General features: G+C 39.2%; 3 protein-coding genes across 3 annotated transcripts; all 3 read right to left on the bottom strand.

Annotated features, from left to right (window-relative positions):
• Positions 1–49: 49 nt before the first annotated feature.
• LOC125227539 lies at positions 50–2655 on the bottom strand. Its single transcript, XM_048131873.1, has 3 exons — positions 2499–2655; positions 1246–1313; positions 50–285 (listed from the first exon to the last, which is right to left on the bottom strand). The coding sequence occupies exons 1-3, from the start codon at positions 2593–2595 to the stop codon at positions 91–93; spliced, it is 360 nt and encodes a 119-aa protein (XP_047987830.1). The 5' UTR covers positions 2596–2655; the 3' UTR covers positions 50–90.
• Positions 2656–11177: 8522 nt separating this feature from the next.
• Positions 11178–12290, bottom strand: LOC125227536. The gene is made up of 3 exons (XM_048131872.1): positions 12169–12290; positions 11569–11636; positions 11178–11450 (listed from the first exon to the last, which is right to left on the bottom strand). Exons 1-3 carry the CDS (start codon positions 12263–12265, stop codon positions 11256–11258), a joined length of 360 nt encoding a protein of 119 aa, XP_047987829.1. The 5' UTR covers positions 12266–12290; the 3' UTR covers positions 11178–11255.
• Positions 12291–13962: 1672 nt separating this feature from the next.
• On the bottom strand, positions 13963–16447 carry LOC125227620. The gene is made up of 3 exons (XM_048131975.1): positions 16296–16447; positions 14767–14834; positions 13963–14209 (listed from the first exon to the last, which is right to left on the bottom strand). Exons 1-3 carry the CDS (start codon positions 16387–16389, stop codon positions 13991–13993), a joined length of 381 nt encoding a protein of 126 aa, XP_047987932.1. The 5' UTR covers positions 16390–16447; the 3' UTR covers positions 13963–13990.
• Between the last annotated feature and the right edge of the window lie 3351 nt (positions 16448–19798).

Genomic DNA, 19798 nt, shown 5'->3' with positions numbered 1-19798 from the left:
CAGGTAAGAATGATATAGGTAATAAATTTTACGGGATAAAATAAAATACTTCTTAATTTATTATATTTTTCATTGACAAGAATCAGTTTCTTATGGTGCAGTAACCATTTCTCCATATTGCTCAACACTGACTACAATTTTATCGACCGCGATTTTGAATAGAGAGAAGTTCGGTGAGATATCGGACGGGGTCAGCAATACTGGCATTATTTTAAGTTTGCTTTCTGGCGAAAGGCAAGCCTCGATTTTCACCCCCACTTGTTTTCGGCCCGGTCTAGTGCATTTCTGCAAAATAAAAATAAAAAAGTTAGTTCGACTGGTACAAGGACCGCGCCCGAAATACGGTTATTTATGTATTTATTACTATACTATTGTTGTAGACGTTTCTACAGCAAAAGGAGAACTTTTCACATGTGCGTGTCGAAAATCTGCTGATTATTATAATCAGGGAGCGTACTTTTCATGCCGATGACATTAATCTGACGTCACGCTCCGTATAGGGTGATCCCAAATAGTTTTATTGTAAATTATTAATCATTAGTCGTCAATCATTTTAATCGTATACCTACAAATTACTTCAAATACAGTAGTCCATTTACATGTGGCATAAATAATACCTACTTGAAATGTGAAACGTGAATAAAATTATTTGATTTGTTTTTATAAATAAATTTAATTAAATAGTATTGTTAACAACACATGACAATAAATACGTAGAAAAGAGAATTTCTCTCTAACGTAAAGCACACCATCTTTCTTGCATTCATTACCATGCAAAGAAATTCATAACTTAAAATGATTGATGACTAATGATTAATAATTAACAATAAAACAATTTGTGATCCCCCTATATGGAGCGTGACGTCAAATTGACGTCATCGGCACGAAAAGTACGCTCCCTGATTATAATAAATAGACGACGAAATATGCTACGCTCTTGACATGGGACTGCCTTATTTGCTTAGGTACCTGTAAGCATATTGTTTCATTAAAACTGCAACAACAAATCTACAAACTGATACCTAAGAAATGAAAACGAAAAATGCTTAATAGTATTTTGTATAGCAAAAATGCTGGTTTTAACCTAGTTACGAGACGGCGCGAATTCCTCATACATTTTATTGCCACGGCAACCGTTGAAACTATTTTTACAATATAAGATTTTACATAGAGAAATCAGAGAAAATGTAGGCAGCACCAGTCGTGTCGTGCACCCATGATAATATGCGTAACTGAAATTCTTACATCAGGAATTCGGACGGCGCCACCACCAACATCTACACTAAATGTAGTTACGTCACCTGTGACCTCGCCTGTAATAAGAAAGAAATTTTAATCATACTTGCCTACTGTCTCATGTTCAAGGCATGTTTAGTGAAACCGCTCAATTCCGAATATTTTAATGTTGAATTTGTGTTCACAAATCGAATAAAGTGTCAAGAACAGCTTGTAACAATATATTCTAGATTAAAAATACATAAAGGAAACAGTCGAGTTCATTTATATTAAACTAGCTTGTTCCCACGGCTTCGCTCGCGTTAGAGAGGGACAAAAAGTAGCCTATGTCACTCTCCATCATCCCTTCTACTATCTCTACCTAATAACCACAAAATTAAAATTTTGAAAAAAACCCCGACCGCGACCTAGTGGACCGATTTTCATGAAACATGTCTAAGAACACTCCCGACTAACACAGCTTTCAAATAAAAAAAACTAAATCGAAAGCGGTTCATCCGTTCGGGAGCTACGATGCCACAGACAGACACACACACAGACAAACAGACAGACAGACAGACAGACAGACAGACAGACAGACAGACAGACAGACAGACAGACAGACAGACAGACAGACGGACAGACAGACAGACACGTCAAACTTATAACACCCCGTCGTTTTTGCGTCGGGGGTTAAAAAATCGCGTCAATTCGTCGCTCCGTTTTGCCGTGAAAGACGGACAAACAAACAGACACTACTCGTAACACCTTCCCATTTATAATATTATTAGTATATGTAGATGAATTACTGCTTTTGTCGACCCTTAATTTTAGCGACAAGTTTTATTAATAAATTTATTGCTATGTCACAGTTTCGTTTTCTTTCAACCCCTTATTTGCCAAGAGTGGCACTGAAGCTTTAGTAGTTTCATGTGTTCTGCCTACCCCTTTATGGGATACAGGCGTGATTGTATGTATGATTGTATGTATTGCTATATGATAAACATGTAATAAATGACACTATCGGGTTACGAGTCACTAATTCTAAAAATGAGTCACTTATTTTTTATGTATTACCAGATTACTGGTACTTTTGTCTCAGAAAGAAGTAAGTTGTTAAACAAATTACAATTAAGGTGTACTCGGGTAATTCCGAACGTCGAAAACCGTCGGCAAATTCCGAAAAGGGACCCTTATTACTATGGAATCACGGGTGATTATCATTTGAATTTCGGAATTTTCCGACGGTTTTCGACGTTCGGAATTACCCGAGTACACCTTACCCAACTTGGCGGAGGTACAATCGGGTTGCGGCATGACTGCTTCGGCAGCGGCGAGCAGCGCGGTGAGAACGAGCAGCGAGCAGGCGAGTGGCGACATGGCGGCAGCGGCGGCGGCGTCGGCGGCGGGAATACCGCGCCTTTCACGCCGACTCCGTTATATCTATCTTGCGAGCTCATCTGAGTACCAAGTAACATGTAGATCGAATCGATTCATTCTATTTCATTAATATTACATGAGATCAATTTTATTGACAGTGATAAACGTTTACAAGTATTCTTATCATTTGAAAATCAGGTTACAATTTCAATAAATAATTATTTGCTTTTCATATTATTATTATTATTATTCTCAGTATTTATTTTCTTTCTTAGGCTAGGTATTTTTATAAAAGTAAAATAGAAAACCACATACAAAACAATACAAAATATATAAACACATTATAAAAAACCTAACCTAGGGTGCCGCCAGCAGCGGGGCAGGGACCAAGCCGCCGGTGGTTAGGGCTGCAGAGAGAGGAACCTTCGGACTATCCGCGCCGTGTCCAAGATCACCGCCTTCTGCATCTGACCCTTGATCCAACCACCTAGCGAGAGTCTCTCGAGATGTTGGTCGAGACTCTTCGCTATGAGACCGTTCGCTGAAACGACTATCGGAGCAATGATCGTCGAATCAACATCCCACATGGCGGTTATCTCGTAAGCCAAGTCCAGGTACTTACTGGACTTGTCCTTCTCGGTTTTCACGAGATTCTCATCATGGGGAACGGTGATGTCGACGAGCACGGCCCGGCGTTGCGATCGATCTATTATGACAATGTCAGGCTTATTGGCTACAATAGTCCTGTCAGTGATAATAGATCGATCCCAATGGAGCGTGGCACGACCATTTTCGGGAACTGGCGCAGGTAAGTACTTGTAGTACGGTACTTCGCGGTCCACAAGGCCGTATTGAAGAGCTAGTTGCTGGTGAATGATCCTGGCTACGAGATTATGCCTGTGCAAGTACTCACCGTTAGCTAGATGAGAACAACGATATGCCTGAGTGACTCTCCGGCACGGCGGCATGCCCGACAAATGTCGACCGTACCGTCTTTCAGGCTATATTTCCGGTAGTTGTTCGTCATCATAACTTCGTCGGCAATTGCACAGGCAAAACCCTCGGTTTCTCCGAAGAGGTCCCCGAATCGTAACCAGTTCACCGATGCGAGCAGGCCCCGTAGCCGAATGGCATTTCTCCGACGCCAAACGAAAGCGATACGCCGCTGGCTCTGTCGCGCCAATACGCAAGCGCGATAGAGATAGATATCTACTAGCGCTTCGTTTCGTGAGCATTTCGTGAGCGATTGTGCCATTCGGCTAGCCACCCTGGTCTACATCGGGTCCCGTGAGGACCTTGTAGAACCGCCCGTGTAGCTGCTTACTCTCCCATACCGTCTTGCGGTCCGCAGCACTTAGTACCACAGGTTTGCGCCAGTTATCTTTCGCCAAGGAGAGCGGCGTGAGGTTTCCGTCTACTGCCACCACATCACGATGCATCCGACACTCGTTGTTAAGGAAGTAATTCCTGAGATTGTACACCTCACGGTTGTGGAGATCTTTGGCGTTTAGGAAGCCTCGACCACCGCACTTTTTTTTTTTATACTACGTCGGTGGCAAACAAGCATACGGTCCGCCTGATGGAAAGCGGTCACCGTAACCTATGAACGCATGCAACGCAAACAGTGTCACATGCGCGTTGCCACCCCATTAGAAACTTGTACATTCCCTTTTGCTGTGTTAAGTACACAGCAAAAAGGAGTGTACAAGTTCCAAGGAGGGTTCGGGTTGCCGACGACTCTAAAGGACAATATATGGAACAAGTTAGTTCCGTAAGTCCTCCCGTCATCAGCACCGCACCCTCGTTGAGCTCTGGCAGCCTTACTCACCGGCAGGAACACAACACTATGAGTAGGGTCTAGTGCTATTTGGCTGCGGTCTTCTGTAAGGCGGAGGTACTACCCCAGTTGGGCTCTGCTCTAGATTCGAGCGAGACGATATCCGCTGTGCTGTGCCCTACCACACAAAGCAGAATATCATTCGCTATGCCCTACCTCCTACAAAACTTCCGTGGGATGTACAATGTCATAACAGACGAGCGCGGGTGTAACATACGGTGTGTGGTAAGCAGTAACCGGACCCTCCGAACCAGGGCGTCCAGCTCAGTCTGGGTCCACCTTAGTATGCCAAAGGAGTATGTGAGTAGAGGCATTACCCAGGCGTTAAAGGCGCGCACTTTGTTGCCTCCTGACAAAAGACTGTTAAGGACTTTTGTGAGCCGACCGAAAAAGCGCTCCTTCACCGACTGTCTAATGCTAACATCCTCAATACCCAACGACTGTGACATACCAAGGTACTTATAGGTTTCTGATTCAGAGATAGATCTGAACGACATCGTCTCAGAAAGTAGTAAATTTTCTGAATTTACAACCTCCCCCCGCTGTACATGCATAACCGCACACTTATCGACACCAAGCTCCATTCTGATGGCGGTACTGAAAACTTCTGTGGTTTTCAATAGCACCATCAGATCTTGGGTGTTCGGTGCAAATAGTTTGAGATCGTCCATGCACAGAAGGTGAGATATGACTTCACCCTCTCTCCGAAGCCGGCAACCTAGCCCTGAATCCTTCAGAAGGGTGCTGAGGGGATTCAGAGCTAGGCAGAACCATAAAGGACTCAGACTATCACCCTGCAATATTCCTCGCTCAATCCTTATGAAGTCCTGCGGACCAGGGGGAGCATCCCTACCTCCTGGTTGACAAAGGACTGTGGTCCACTGCCTCATACATGCGGCCAGGAAGGATATTAGAGCTGCATTAAGTTTATACAACTCCAATATCCGCCTCACCCATGAGTGAGGCACCGAATAATAGGCCTTCTTATAGTCAATCCAAGCGGCCGAGATGGCCCCCTTGTTCCGCCGAACTTGTCATGGTCATGTCTATTAGGAGGAGCTCTTTAGTACCACGGGACCCAACCCTACATCCATTTTGAGCGGTGACCAAAATGTTGTTAGCGACAATATGCGCATTAATTTTTGCTCTCAAAATGGATGTAAGGAGCTTGTACAGTGTAGGCAAGCATGTAATGGGTCAATAGTTTTTTGCTTCCGTGGTACTACCGGACTTATGGAGTAGAAAGATAACACCAGTTGTTAAGGAAGGTGGGGGAGAACCAAGCTCGAGGGTTTGTTGGAATTGCGTTGCCAACCGCGAGTGCGAGCATCGAAATCATTTTAGCCAGAAGTTGTGCAATCCGTCCGGCCCAGGGCTTTTCCAGTTCTGGGCTTTACGGATGGCTCAACTTAAGTCGTCGGGGCTGATGGTGATAGCCCCCATAGGTTCGATGTTCTCGCACTCACGTTCGACAACGGTCATCCACTCGCCCTCCGTATGCTCGACGGGCACCGACCATATGCTACGCCAGAAATCAGACATGGCAGTAGCATCCGGCAGCCGCACGTCGGACACACGATCGTCGGTTTCCTCCCACCTTCGGTATACCTTCCTTTGGTCGCTTTGGAAAAGACGATTCTGCTGGAATCAGTCCACACGCTTTCTGTAGCGGTTATTATTATTATTATTATTCAGAGCCTACTGTGTCCCACTGCTGGGCAAAGGCCTCCCCCCTCTTTTTCCAATCTTCTCTGTCTAGTGCTATTTCTGGCCAGCCAATCAAAAATGAGTCAAGGTTATCCCGCCATCGCCGGTGTGGTCTGCCGGATCCCCGGTTTGACTCGTGGGGCTCCCACTCCGTGGTTATCTTGGCCCACAAGTCGTCCGGCATTCGGGAGACATGGCCAGCCCAGTCCCACTTCAACTTAGCCGCTTTCCGAGCTACGTCTATTATTTGAGTCTTAGAGCGCAGCGTGGTGTTCCGGATCCTATCCCTTAATTTTACACCTAATATGCTGCGCTCCATAGCTCTCTGGCAAACCCCGAGTTTGGACTTCTGAGCTTTCGTCAAAGACCAGGTTTGAGCACCGTAGGTGAGAACTGGAAGTACGCACATGTCCATGAGCCTACGTTTGAGTGACAGAGGTAGGTCTCCTTTCATTAGGTGTTTCATTGACCAATAGCTCTTCCAGGCGTTTTCAGTGCGTCTTTGAACTTCTTTGTCTTGTCGCGCCTGGAAAGAGACTATTTGGCCTAAGTAAAGGTATTCATTCATGGACATATGCGATGTGTTCTCCGTTTATCTCAATCCTACGATTTGTGCTGTTAGTCATGACCTTAGTTTTTGACATATTCATCTTCAGTCCAACCTCGAGGCTTGCGTTGCTAAGGTCTTCTAGCATGTGACGTAACTCGGATGAAGTTGAGGAAAACAAGACTATATCGTCGGCAAACCGAAGGTTGGTTAGCCTCTTTTCGCCGACAGATAAGCCCTTCTCCTCCCAACGCGGCATAAGTTTTTGGTTTTTGGTTTTCATATTAGCATATCAAATTATGGATTTCATGGTTTTAATGAATAAGATGTGAAATAAATAAATAAAATAAAATAAAATAAAATAAAAATAAAATATCTTTATTTCAGACCAAAGTCCATACAGTGAGCAAAATACATTTTTAAAAAACTTATTCTAATTCTAATTAAGGTGCCTTGGTAACAGCCACATACACTCAGTTATATGTGTAGGTGGCCACCACCGAGTGCATTCTAGTCCAGTGTATGAGGAGCTGACTATCCCAGCGATCAGCTAAGACGGCCAGAAGGCTGTTCCGGCTGCCACGCAGGCGGCACAAAGATGCCGCGCACCGCGCGCGCAGCATGGCCTGGAAACCATCTACGCGCGCATGCGCGAACATTCCCGATGCACTACACCAGCGCGGCAGCCGCAACAGCGCCCTGAACGCATTGTTATACTGGACGCGGAGGTCACCCAGCGCCCTCTGCGTACAGCTGGCCCATAGTGCACATGTGTATAGTGATGTGCAAAAAGCTTTAAACAAAGTTATCTTGACAGGCACTGTGCATCGCCCGAACCTATGTGCCAGCATGTTCGCCCTGGTCGCCAGCGCCCTCCGCTCCCTCTTTATATCCTCATCGTCACACATATCATCACATAATACATGGCCAAGGTACTTAAATACATACACTCTTTTTAATGGCACTCCATTAAGCAACACTGGAGGAACCTCTTCAGGACACTTATTACCAGATTTAAAAATCATTAATTCACTTTTAATGCAATTATATTTAAGACCATGACTGTTAGCATATTGCTCACAGACTAGTAACAGTTTCCTAAGCCCGCCTACCGAGGGGCTCAGCAGCACCATGTCGTCTGCGTAACTAATGTTATTGAAACTTGTGTCCTGTATGCGACAGCCGACATGCATGCTACTGAGCTCCTCGATAAGTGCATTTATATACAAGTTAAACAATTTAGGGAAGTCAAGCCCCCTGTCTAACCCCACATTCAAGGCCATACTCATCAGACATTGCATCACCCCATTTAACAACATTAGTTTGACTAGTATACCAATGCCTAAAAACATAGATTATTTCTCTAGGTACATTTGCCTCAAAAAGCTTTTTCCACAGAAGCTCATAATTAACTAGATCAAAAGCTTTTGATAAATCAAGATAGCATGCAAAAACAGGTGTATTTTTATTAGTATAATACTTAACAGTCTCCTTCATGCATATGATAGCACTTTCGGTGGACATGCCGGGCCTAAACCCGAACTGTGCATCATGAAGTTGCAAATACTTATCAAGCTCAGCATTAAGTAAACTGTCAAATATTTTAGACACAACAGTAGCTAGTGAGATAGGTCTGTAGTTATTTATACAAGATACATCTCCCGTTCTATTTTTAACGATAGGTACAACAATTGTTTTAGTCATCTCACTTGGCATAAAGGAGTGACTCATACAAAAGGAAAAAAGCATAGCCAAAACCCTAGGCAGATGAGCACCTGCATACTGGAGATGCTCGATGCTCAAGCCGTCATGCCCGGGAGACTTACCCCTCTTCATGCTATTAATAATCTGAGAAATTCTCGTAGCAGAAAATTTGGTAACATTCACCCTGGCCATGGCTGCCCCAGCATCAGGCACCGCAGCACTGCAGTTCAATGGTGACTTCACAGAAAAATGTTCCTCAAACTTATTCGCTATCACCTTCGGCTCAGTACTGTTTTCGATACTCACAGGAAGTCCAGGTCTTATGTTAAGTTTATTAGTTTGTTTCCAAAATGCACGGAAGTCTTTATCGGAATGACATGAAGCAAGCCTATCAAGTTTTATCTGTTCTTGGTTTAACTTACACCACTTTAGTTTGGCCTTGAACCTGCGTCGACTACTACACATTTCTTCATACACTGGACCCGCTGAGGGCTCATTACAAAGTTGCCACATCTGAAATTTACTCCTAGACTCCCTGTGGGCATCAGCCACATATTTATTCCAACCCATGATCTGCCTACCTCTATGCCTTCTACACAGTTTACTTTTAGAAGTTATAGAAGCTAAACTTAGAGCACTAATAATATCACAGTACAATTTGGTAATTATATTTCTATGTTCCAAGTTATGACACATACCATCGCAGCATTGGGACAGAGACTGGGGAAAGTCAATATTCTTTAGTAACAAGTTACATTTATTTTTATACAGCTCAATTTCCTCTATATCTCTCTCTCCCCACAGAACACTATTTTTACTTTGATTATAGATAAATTGTTTTGGCTGTACGGAGCCCAAATTACACTTCACTATGAGTGGAAAATGGTCTGACCAGTAAACATCATACTTAATATATACATCAATAATGGTAGGCCAAGCTGCACTTGTAACAATACAATGATCAAGCCACCTCTTACACCCGTGAGATTCACTAATGTAAGTATAACAACTGGAATACATGCCAAGTTTATCAAAATCAGCACAGATCCACGATTGGTCCGTCCATATTAGCATATCAAATTATGGATTTCATGGTTTTAATGAATAAGATGTGAAATAAAAATAGAAATATAAATAGAAACATTGTATTCATGGCAAAGTGGAAAAAACACATACATCACAAAAAGGTAGGTAGGTGTTAGTATGGTGTTAGCCTGAGGGGGCCAACGCTGATCTTCCGTCAGTACCATACCATACCAAATGATGCCATGAAAAGTAGGTATACAATACACATTACAAAGGAAATTATAGCATAAATTTATGAATAAAATAACGGAACGATGACAAAAAATTTAAGCGTAAAAGCAACCAAATATGACGTCAGCGGTTAGTAGTAGTTACAACAAAATTATGAATAAAATAGAATTTCCATGTCGCGGGTTGTTAGGGTTGACAATGCGCAAGTGACACTTCTGGAAAGGCAAGCGTCCAGGTTGCGAAAATTGTTTGTTTCCCACCAACGTAGTATTAATTAAGGCTTTATTTCCGGGAATGTCGACAGCTCGACAGTGCCGCTCCCATGAGCGGTGAACGAAAAATACACAAAAATATATAGCCAAATGGATAGCCATCTGAATGGATGTGGGAATGGCACACTGTCGATGCCGACTCCGTTTACACTAGAGATGTGTCGTTCGCGAGTGAGTGATTTAAAAGAACTATGTCTTTTGGCTGAACTCGTTCACTCTTCAACTCAGTAGCGATTCAATTTTCTTATTTAGCTCAGTAAGGGCCACTTGCACCAACGAAAATGGAGAGTTAACCCGAGGGTTAACCCACTATTTTATATGGAATTTGACAGTTGACAGCCCACTAACCCTGAGTTAAGTGGTTGGTGCAAGTAGGCCTTACTCACCTATCTCAGAGTTACTTGCGCAGTGCGCACTCTTTTCCACTCATGATTCGAATGGCCGAACTAAAAGAGCGAAACGATGCAAATGTTTCAAATGACAGCTTCGGAGCGATTCGGAAGGATTCGCGGTTTGCCAATATGCCGGGATCGTATCTCACGATTCGCCATCTTGCTCCAATTAGTCTGACAGATTCACTGAGTGAAATGAGCGGAATGAGCAAAATGAGTGATATCACCGCGAGCGAAAGATATGAATCAATCTTTTCATCTCAGTGAAGCGTTTTGCGCATCTCTAGTTTACACGCGCTTCTGCTTATACCAGTTTCAAGATACCAATTAATGGTAGAAATTATTAGCATTGACGAGTTTTCATGTTCACTTTTTAGTTTACTGTTTCGTATTTCACAAAATATTATTATTAATAAAAAAGTTAACACAAAGAAACTAGCTACATGTTACTACCTATATTCATCCTAAATTCATTCTTATTTCTTAGCTACATTTGTTTTTTCTAGATAGGAGGCAAATGATCAGACTGATGGTAAGCGATCACTACCGCCCATGGATACCCGAAACACCAGAAGTGTTAGAGGTGCGTTGCCGGCCTTATACGACATTTTCCTATGTAAAAGGTGCAAACACCCCATAGCTAATGATCATAACCTTTTAGCATGACTTCTGCTTTTAGCATGATCACTATTTTAGATGTTATAATATGAAAATAAGGACATTACAGAAAGATTGAGTTGTTTTTCTGTTCTTATTCTCATATGTCCGAGATAATAAGGTTTTATACCGCAGCCAATGTGAAGACTATATTCCTCAGCTAAAGAAGGGAATGATTTAATAAGTTTTTGTGGGTAAAATAAAAAACATTTTAATTCATATTTTTTATTGACAAGAATCAGTTTCTTATCACATAATTTCCCTGTTCATACAATGTTTATGACGACTCAAGGTGGAGTGACCATTTCTCCATACTGCTGAACACTGACTACAATTGTATCGACCTCAATATTGAACAGAGAGAAGTTCGGTGGGAAATCGGGCGCGGTCTGCAATGCCTGCGTTATTTTAATTTTTTTTTCTGGCGAAAGGCAAGCCTCGATTTTCACCCCCACTAGTTTTCGGCCCGGTCTAGTGCATTTCTGAAAAATAAAAAATAAAAAAGTAAGTTTGACTTATACTAGGATCGCACCCGAATTACTGTAATTATGTATTTATTACTATTGTTGTAGACGTCGCTACAAACGTTTGAAATCTTACATCAGGAATTCTGACGTCGCCACCACCAACATTTAAACTAAATGTAGTTACGTCCTCTGTGACCTTGCCTGTAATAAAAAACAAAATCATTTTAATCATAACTATCTACTCACTCTCAATGATGCTATGCAAAACGTGGTGAAACTGCTTAGTTTCAAATATTTTAATGTTGAAATTTTGGTTCAAAAAGTCGTAATGCTTTAGTTTGACAAACTCGTCCAACTAAAATATTGTCTATATAACTCCCCGTCATTCTGCCTTTGACGTAGTCACGTCTTAAACGTAGAGCCAAATAAAAACGTAATTATTACTTGACTAAGCTCTGATATACTTTAAGTATGAATGTTAATAATTTATGTTAAATAAGTTTATAATTTTATTCTAGCTTAAAAAACCACAAAAAGAAAACAGTCGAATACATTAATATTAATGAATTACTGCTTTGTCAACTTTTCATTTTAGCGACAAGTTAATAAATTGATAGCTATATCTTTATGATAAACATGTAATAAATATGTAAAAATTAGTCACTTAGTTTTTTATATACTAGTGGTACTTTTCTCTCAGTACGAAAGAAGTTGTTAAAACAATTCCTATTACCTAACGTGACGGAGGTACAATCGGGTGGCGGCATGACTGCGTCGGCGGCGGCGAGCAGCGCGGTGAGGGCGAGCAGCGAGCAGGCGAGGGGCGACATGGCGGCGGCGGCGTCGGCGGCGGGAATACCGCGCCTTTCACGCCAACTCCGTTATATCTATTTTGCTAGCTCATTTGAGTACCAAGTAACATTTATTTCATTACGATTACATGAGATCAATTATTGACAGTGATAAACGCTTACAAGTATTCTTATCCTTTGAAAATCAGGTTACAATTTAAATAAATAACTATTTGCTTTTAACACTAGCGCATAAAATTATGAATTTCACGGTTTTAATGAATACCATGTACATAATGTATACTCGCAAGCGACTTCTTAACTTAAAATGATTACGCCAAAACTTTTACATGACGTAAACGTGTAGAAAAATATACCTACTACCATATTTATAAACAGGTAAGATACATTAGGGTAATTCCGAATGTTGGAAATGCTCTGGTAATTCCGAAAGGGGAATCTGGATATGATGGAATTAATGGTGATTTTTGTGCGACTTTCGAAATTAGACGACTTTCGGAATTACCCAAGTGTACCTTAATAAGTACTTGAATATTAAAAAACAAAATAGGTACAAGTATGAGGAGTAAAGTATGTAAGATTAAAAGTTAGGCGTTTTAATTTTAGTTACCTACCCTTCAAAAGGAGGTGATTTCTATCAAAAGTCATAGTGATTTTTTCTCATTTGATTTCCAAATTTCGTCTTAACTAAGTTTATATCAAAACCTTCGTCTAAATCTACCTTAATATGGTAATCAAAATTATAATAATTCATAATAATATATTTCCAATACTCACTGTGCCAAAATTTGAATTTCAAAATATTGATTTAGTTGTGATTTTTTTTCTTAAGTGAAAAAAAAAACGTGTCGTTGTAATATTTAGGGGTAAATGAATACCTACATACTTATATATCTCGACTCTTTTCTCTTTGAGCACTGACTCAAACGTCTCAAACGATTAAAATATGTTGTGTGAGGTTGTTTATCTTACGACTGTTGTGTATCATTTTGTTTTAATTCATTTCATAGCCATACAAACTTACAAGCTTAGAACGCAATTAATGTAGGTATTAAGTAATAATCACAATTCAACAAAATCAACTATTTCATAATGCTAGTACGAATGTTACAGATAGTGGTAAGGTGAAAAATTTTATTTGTCTTGCAATCCACCATAATCGTTGTAATTTTATTCCACATCGTTATAATTAGGTATGCGTAATTTTGACACGTCTAAGTGAATATCATAATTATTATAATATTCTTTATTTAAATAGACTTAGCTATTATCATCTTATCAAAATAACTTTCTTGATATTTTAAAAAGAGATGAGAAGATAGCTCTACCGACAGATTCCTAAAACACCAGAAACTGAACTGCGAGTGGAAGTGAACTGTCGCAACTGTTTTTAGAATACATTGAATTAAATATCAGAACTAGAATTAATAATAAAGTCTGCTAGTACAAGCACCTAAATGTACCTACAGTACCAGTCATATTTTTGCAGAGTCAGTAAACTGATGAAGATGAAGTTCGAATGTGAGCGGTACCTGCAGTGATGTGTGCAGATTCTTCGGCACCGATTCTTAAAATTTTGATTTTGTTCTGGCTTTTTATCTAAAAACAAACGTTTACAAACGTTTTATTCAAATAATCGTTGTTTTACTTTGATCCTTTAACGTCCAATGCAAATAATCGTTTTAATAAGTATTTTGGGTAAAATAAAATGTACCTTTCATACATTATAATATTTATTCATACTCAATGAGGGCTAGTGACCATTTCGCAATACTGCTCTACTTTAAGGGCAAGTTGATTGCATCCGGTGAAATTACTAGGACATTCGATGTCAACCATTGCGAAGTTCGGTGTCTTATCATTCGGGGGCTTATATGCTTGCCTTATTGTAGGCGTGTAATTAGGCTCGTTGCAAGCTGTGAAATCCTCCCCCACTAGTCTCCGTCCTGGTAAAGAGCATTTCTGAAAAATAAAAGTTATTGTTATTAACAGTTAAAAAGACTAAACGTGCCTAAAAGTACATAAATATTGTACATACCATGACGGCGTCCAAATTACCGTCATTCAATTCTAAGTACATAGTTTTTATTTTATTTATGTCTATTTTGTGGTAGATGCCACTATAAGCAAAAGGGAAACGGTTGGCAAAGGTGCGTGGAGAAGTGGTGAGCATTAAATAATTCATGTATTATTTTTCAGTGAATTTGGAAAAATGTTTGTACAAAAATGGCAAATTTATTAAAAATTATCAAACTTAAAGAGTAATTCAGACAGAAATTTCAAATTAAGTAAATATAAAAATTACTAAGCTATTAAAACGTCCATTTGTATGAGCCACTATTTGCAGGTATTTTTAAACACTGAATAGGATAACATCTATGCAACGTGCTTTATCGTAATACTACGATAAAGATATCACAATTGGCCAACATGGAATGCCGAGACGTTTACCTAACCAGCCATGTGAAGTCGAGTGTAAGAACTTTGCTGTGTTTGCTTGTTTGATAAAAATGTCTTACATCAGGAATGTTGACGACTCCACCAGAAACAGTTAGCACAAACTCAATTTTGTCGATTGTTCTGCGGCCTGTAAAAAAAAACAATCGTGCTTTAGTACCTTCAAAGTTCATATTAAGTGTACTTAATATACTTAATATGAACTTTGAAGGTATTAAAGCACGAGCTAAAATTCCTATGTAGAGAGAATTGAGCTAAATCTCACAAAATCAGTGCACTAAAGACAACTCAGGTGACAAAACAAAATAACGTATTTGGCTTTTCCTCTAAGGCTGTTTTCATAGTTTTGGCCACTTTTAAAGGACGTTATGACCTTAAAAAAAGAAACATTTAAAAATATACAGGGTGATAAATTGAAATAGATATCATACACGAAAGAAAAAAACGGCCAGGCCCACTGGTGGCCAAGCCGGAAATCGAACCCGACTCGATTCCCGACTCGGCCACCAGTGGCCTTGCCGTTTTTTCTTTTATGTATGATATCTATTTCAATTTATAATTTATATATAGTAATGTGACTACTTGAAAGAATAACAAATCAAAAAATATTCAATAAAATAATTTGATTTGCTCCCTAGTTGAATATACAGGGTGAAATTGAAATCGTGAATGGTAACATTTTTTTATTTCTCTATCAACAATTTCCGATCGAATGTCCCGGGTGTCACAAACACAGACAATTTTTTTTACTGTTTTTTGTGGTTAATTTTTAATTTAGTTGTAGTTTTAAGACATTGAAACAATTTTTAAACAACAACTACCAAAAGAAAAACAGTCACGCATACTTAAGAGTTAAAAATGTTACTCAATGTTGAAAACAAAATAGCTGGAGCTTCAAAAACCAAGCACATTATACAGATGAGAACATTTGAAAAGAAAACTTAATAAATGCATTTCCCTAATTCCTGACTTGAAAACTTCTACTACAATACATTTATAATGATATCATATATCAATCAACCAATGAAATTACATTCAAATTAAAACCAGATCATGAAATCATCGATCACTGGCACTGTGTGATTATTTCCTTTTACAAAGGTATAGGCAGCATACTGAATTTTAATAGTTACATTTCAGTTAGTAACAGTAGGCCTAGCACATGATGGCCGCGAGAGTATGTCGCCGCGAGATAGACTACCCGTCCTTATGTCATTAATACAGTTAGAAGAAGACGTGTCATCTATCTCGCGGCGACATACTCCCGCGGCCATCATGTGCTAGGCCTACAGTAGTAATATAAAAATGATAAGTGAGAAAATTTAATATCCTGGGTAGGACTTGACATACATATAATGATATCATATACCCATACCCATGCTCGAGCGTTGAACTAACACCAGGTAGCTATTACACCCGAATGCTACATCATCAAAGCTACCAATACGTCATACATCTACCATAAGAATGTTTAAACTTCTTGAACGGCACCCGACATTTTTCACTTTAAATTTCTAAAACTTTCATGAATTACACACGTTTCTGGTTAACGCAAAATGTAAAAAGAAAGACTTGTTTATGTTGTGATTACCTAACCAGAGATGGCCACAAAAAGGTGGCATCACTCCATCGGCGGCGGCGAGCAGCGCGGCGAGAGCGAGCAGCGAGCAAGCGAGTGGCGACATGGCGGCGGCGGCGGCGGCGGCGGTGGCGGCGGCGGCGGTGGCGGCGGCGGGAATAACGCGCCCTTTACGCCGACTCCGTTATATCTATTTTCGAGCTCGTCTGCTATCTGGATCGAACCGATTTATTACACTATTATTAATATTACATGAGATCAATTATAGAAAGTGGTAAAAGTTGAGAAGTATTTTTACCCGTTGATAAGATTATTATTAGTGGCTAGATTGCTATTGAAAACATATTTATTACATTTTCACTTTAGTATACCTATTAAACTATTATATAAATACTTAGGTTGTCTATTGTTTGCCCGACAGTCATTTAACATAATATTCATTTGCCCGAATCTAACTTGCCTGAATTTCATTTGCCCGAATGATTTGTTTACCATAAAAATCATATGACATACTCGTTGTTTATCCGAATATTACCTTCCATAATCATACAATGCCATACTATTTGTTAGCCATATTATTAAGTGCAATAATATGGTTTCATAGAATATTCAAACGCCATAAGCAATTATTGCCATATTAATTGTTGCCCATATTATTACCTAACCTAACCTACTTTCTGATAGCAGTTTCATTTTCCAGGGGTCACAGTTCTAACCTAACCTAACCTACTTTTCCAGCAGTTTCATTCTCCAGGGGTCACAGTTCTAACCTAACCTAACCTACTTTCTGATAGCAGTTTCATTTTCCAGGGGGTCGCAGTTCTAACCTAACCTAACCTACTGTCTGATAGTATTTTCATTTTCCGGGGGGTCACAGTTCTAACCTAACCTACTTTTCAAGCAGTTTCCTTTTCCAGAGGTTCACAGTTCTAACCTAACCTAACCTACTTTCTGATAGCAGTTTCATTCTCTAGTCTTTCTAGTACCTAATATAGTAGTTTTCGATTCTGCCAAAGCACATTATGGAAATTGACTTTTCTGGACGCTAATTTGTATGACAAATGATGGTATGGAATGTGGTAATTACGGATTTCGATGATTCTGACAAATGAAATTATGGAAACTGACTTTATGGGAAACAAAGTTTCTGGCACTAGATTAATATAGTAAACAATGATTATGGCATAAGATGTTATGAGAAACAATATTATGATTGTTGAATAGGATGGCAAATAAAATTATGGCAAATGAAATTCTGGCAAATGGGGGTATCCCAAATACTTAGATAGGTAACAAATATAATGGAACATAATCGTTTAGCTTACGACTCCTTTAGAAAGGAATTTTAAAAAAAATTTCTAATGGAAGGTACCTACTTAATAGGTACACCCGGCTAAGATCCGATCTAAGGTAAGATCGGATGACCGCAATAACTACTGAAATAATAGTATTTTTTCATCACTGGCAATACTATGCATGACGCCGTTTTATCCCACCCCCCTCGCCAGGATGCAGCAACCGTTCAGCCGCATCAGTCGTGTGCTACGAACGTTTACAAAAAAACTGCATTTTTTCTAGAATTTTTGGAGATCCGATTTTTAACATAAAAAATAAAATCAGTTTTTGGGTTATTTGAGTTTGGCGTAGGAAGGCTATAAACGGAGATCCGGCGTTTAACCTGTCAGCCAAAGATCGGACTACGAAACTGGTACTCAAACTTTTTTATATGGCACATTGTTGACCGAACATTAGCATAGTTCTCCATTTCAGCTTGGACAAAAATGCGTCCATTTATTAAGCGGTCTACCTGCTTGTTTTCAACTCAACCACTGTCATAAATAAGTATGCAAGTCCTATAAATCGTAAATTATTTATGTTGTTTTGTTTTTTCTTAATATTTTTTTATCATATTACAGTGTATAAAAAAAATAGGACGTTCTTACACAGATTGACCTAGTCCCACGGTTAGCTCAAGAAAGCTTGTGTTGTGGGTACTCCAACAACGATATATATAAAATACAAACACTTATATACCACAGAAAACATCCATGACTCAGGAACAAATATCTGTGCTCCACACAAATAACAGCCCTTACCGGGATCTGAACTCGGGACCGCGACTTAACAGTCAGGGTCACTGCACGCTACGCCAGACCAGCCGTCAAACACACCGTATACCGTGTGTTTGTGGTACGAGTTACATTGAATGTACTAAGTAATTATATTTTTCTTTTTGAGTTGTTCATGTTGTAAAGTTTGTCTGTGAGTAGTAAGTGTAAGTAGGTACTGCTGATTACTTAGTAAGTACAACTAGCCTGTTGATTATTTTAATTTTGTAAAAAGTAAACAATTGTTGCTGATTCCTAAACTGCAAACTATTTAATTAATTTACAGTAAAATTATAATAAAAGCCGAGTACAAGACTTATTCATTGATACATAATTATATTCCTGCATTCGTATAGCCACATCTTCACACCCCATGTATCTGCACTGTAGGATCCGGACTTACATCATTTACCACAGACACTTTGAGAAGCACAAAAAGTGCATATTTTGTAGACAAGTATAACATCGGACTAAAAAACGACATTTTTTTTTAAAACTTGGTTCCTGCCTAAATATTATGAAAATAAATGTATTTCCGTAGTATATTTTTTAATAACTAAAGTTTGGATTTTTTACATGTATTCACTTTATTCTTCTAACTTTAGAATTTAAATTAGACACTAGTCCGATCTTAAGCCGAGAAGGTTTTTGGTTGGGTGTCTTGAAAAAAAAATAGAGCAAGTTTGAGTGTCGATTACTCCTAAACTATTTAGTTGAGTTTCATGAAGTAAATTTATATTGAAAGCTTGATTTCTTTTTATTCATGTACATCACAAATCTGCAGGTAAAAGTTAGTGAGAATGAATTTATGATTTTTTGTGACGTCTTTCCAACTCACCGAAAAATAGTCCGGTCTTATTTACCCGAGTGCACTCTAACTATTAACAACTATTTACATGTTATTTACTTGAGGTTTCAGACTAAAATATCAGACGCACGTGTGAAAAAACGCAAAACATCAATTTTGATTTGTTTTTTTTTTATTTATTTTTATAATCATAATAATATTTTACCCAATCCATACTAAATAATGTCACAATTTCATTTTCTTTCAAACCAATAATTTCCTAAAATGGCTCTGAAACTTGAGTAGCTTCATGTGCTCTACCTACCCCGTCTGGGATTATATGCATAACTAGCTTTTACCCGCGGCTTCGCCCGCGTAATAAAAGTATTCTTATTGAAACGTTTACAAAAAATAAGATTTTCATTTGGATCCGTAGGTTTCTTTGTAGGTAGGTTCGACTCTATTGATCTAAAAGTGGTAAACCACTTTTTTGGCTGACTGTACCTTACACATATTACTATTGTTTTAAAAGAAATTCTTGCAATGATTGTAGAATTGTTACACAGCGACCACAGCGTAGGTAGTAGGTACGAATATGTATGTATTTTACCTATATAAAT

The sequence above is a fragment of the Leguminivora glycinivorella genome, chromosome 6 (assembly GCF_023078275.1).
Source record: "Leguminivora glycinivorella isolate SPB_JAAS2020 chromosome 6, LegGlyc_1.1, whole genome shotgun sequence".
Lineage (NCBI taxonomy): Eukaryota > Metazoa > Arthropoda > Insecta > Lepidoptera > Tortricidae > Leguminivora > Leguminivora glycinivorella.
This window is presented reverse-complemented; position numbering and strand designations above follow the sequence as displayed.